The 2,588-nt window shown below is 43.4% G+C and overlaps 1 protein-coding gene across 1 annotated transcript in view; it reads right to left on the minus strand.

Annotated features, from left to right (window-relative positions):
* Positions 1 to 2,588, minus strand: part of ZNF277 (zinc finger protein 277) — a 93,672-nt gene that overhangs the window by 75,957 nt on the left and 15,127 nt on the right. The window contains exon 3 of the mRNA XM_019514561.1: positions 707 to 795. Within this exon, the coding sequence (XP_019370106.1) occupies positions 707 to 795 (89 nt within the window). The remainder of the gene's footprint in view (positions 1 to 706; positions 796 to 2,588) is intronic.

A 2,588-nucleotide genomic window follows, 5' to 3' on the forward strand; every position in this document is an offset into this window, starting at 1 on the left:
ATAAATTCATCATGGGGGCGCAGAAGGGAATTGGTGAGGCCCTACTCAGCAAGGTGCCCCTGGGGGTCACAAGAAATAATGGCCATAAGCTAGCAGAGAGCAGATTTAGACTGGACATTAGGAGGAACTTCTTCACAGTTAGAGTGGCCAAGGTCTGCAATGGGCTCCCAAGGGAGGTGGTGCTCTCCCCTACCCTGGGGGTCTTCAAGAGGAGGTTGGATGGGCATCTGGCTGGGGTCATCTGAACCCAGCACTCGTTTCTGTCTATGCAGGGGGTCAGACTCGATGATCTATTGAGGTCCTTTCTGACCCTAACATCTATGAATCTATGAGAGTCTGTGCTTCCCTACAATACTGGGAGATTCCCCCTCATATTTGTACTACCAGTGACAACACACCCTTTAGCTTGATGTGGTAAGCACTGCTCCCAGGGCTTGATCCTTGGCGTTCCTATGCACCCTGGCCACAATCCAGGAAAACACTTAAACTATGTACTTAAACTCGTCCCTTTCCAGCACAGCACTGAAGCACATACTTAAATCCTACCAAAAGGATGAGATTAAACATGTAGTTAAAGCTAAATAATACTTGTATGATATTATGGACTAGTGTCAGACTGCTAACATATTGCAAGATTGAGCCCCGAGGATAAGACAGAGTTTATCAGACAGGATCTGGTCAGCAGAGAGCACATAAGCACACTTACCTAATGGAGCTTCTGAATTTGTTCTTATCACACTACAGAAGTCGGTGATGGGCTGCTCTGTGAATCTCTTCTTCCAATACAAAACGTACCTTACAATAAAATAAGGGGGTGCATATGAAGGAGGAAGCTTAAAAAACCTAAAGTGTTCTTCTTCTGTAGTTTAACTTCCTATCCTTCAATTCCCAGAAGGGGTTTATTTCAAATAATTTTTAATGCTGGTTTTGCAGCATCTTCTTTACAAGATACATACTGTAAGAAACTCATGTATACAATAAAATTATTCTGGGTCTGGGCCTGTCAAAAGGCAGGTATCTTTGGATCAAGGTTCATATCCATAATGTAAACTTGTCATGTCTTTAGAACGAGGCCCTAGTAGGCAAGAACACAGAAGTCCTGTGGGCTTGCAAAGCATCTCTGAGGCTGAGCATGAGGCTGGCAGATAAATGGGCAGAGTGTGTTGCTGCTTGTGGCAAGGGCTTTCAGCGTGTCATGCCAAGCTCTGCATCTTTGAAGGCTGGAGCCCTGGCACTGGTCAGATGGGCTCTGCAGCGCATCTTAGCTTGGCTTGTCTTGGGGTGAAAAACAAATTTCTAACCCTAGCGAGGGCCACAAAACTCAACTGAAGATTGCATGATCACCCCCAGACTTGGGCTGTGAACCTTGTGACTAATGGATTAACACTGAGTTCCTTCAGCCACAGAACAGGCCTGTTTGCTCAGCACCCGACAAACCCAGGGCTCAAACTACCACCTGCCAGATATGCATGCACACCCCACCGCCCTTGGCCTGTAAATACCTATATATATTCTTATATTTACATATATGAAATGACTCAATGTGGCAACCTGGATATAAATTGAGTGCATGTGTACATTTGCAAGATCAAGTTGTCAGCAGAAATTATGTTCTCTTGAGACACTACCAACATAAAATCAGATACTACTGTTATAAGATACGAACTATGAGACAAGAGATGTTTCACTGCAGAGTGAACGGACAGTTTTCTTGGAGGAAATCTCCATGGGTCTTTTGATACAAAAAATCATTCTAATTTATCCCCCTGCATTAATGCAGGATCAATTATGCTCAGACAGCATCTAATCTGGTCTTGGAACTGCGCTGTGAAGGAGATTCCATGGTTTCCTGAGGCAGCCTGTTCCAGGATTTCAGTAACCTTGTAGTTAGGAAGGTTTTCCTAATATTCAACTAAAAGCTGTTTGCAGGAAAAGATAATTTCTTCTTCTCCTATTTAGTGGAAATGATGACTAATCAGCCTCTTCTTTATAAGAAACTTACACACTGGAATTTTATTTATTTTTTTTTTATCACGTCGCCCTTTTAGTCTTTTTTCCTCAAGACTAAACAAATCAAAACACACAACTTCTCATCATAAGACATATCTTCTAAACATCTTATCATTCTTGATGCTCTTTTTTGGACTCTGTCCATTTTGTCTACATCTTGTTTATGTTATGGTACACTGAATTGGACTCAGTAGTACAGCTGAGGTATCACTATACAAAGAGTGGAATAATTATCTCCTGCGTCTTCCATAAATGCCCTTGTGAATAAACCCCCGAGTGGGACTTACTTTTTTTGCCCAACAGCTTCACTTGAAGTGTCCTCCTAGTCCAGGAGTGGGCAAAATGCATCCCGTGGGCCAGATGCAGCCCCCCAGGCCATTCTATCTGGCCCATGGGGCCCCTAAAAATTTAGAAAATTAGTATTTATCTGCCCCTGGCTGCCTGTCATGTGGCCCTCGATGGCTTGCCAAAATTCAGTAAGCAGCCCTCTGTCCAAAATAATTGCCCACCTCTGTCCTAGTCTCACAGCAAACTATTAACGATTCTTTGTGGGTGGTTTGTAGCTAGTTGTGCACCCA

Source organism: Gavialis gangeticus, unplaced genomic scaffold (genome assembly GCF_001723915.1).
Source record: "Gavialis gangeticus isolate Ggan-Ray unplaced genomic scaffold, GavGan_comp1, whole genome shotgun sequence".
Lineage (NCBI taxonomy): Eukaryota > Metazoa > Chordata > Crocodylia > Gavialidae > Gavialis > Gavialis gangeticus.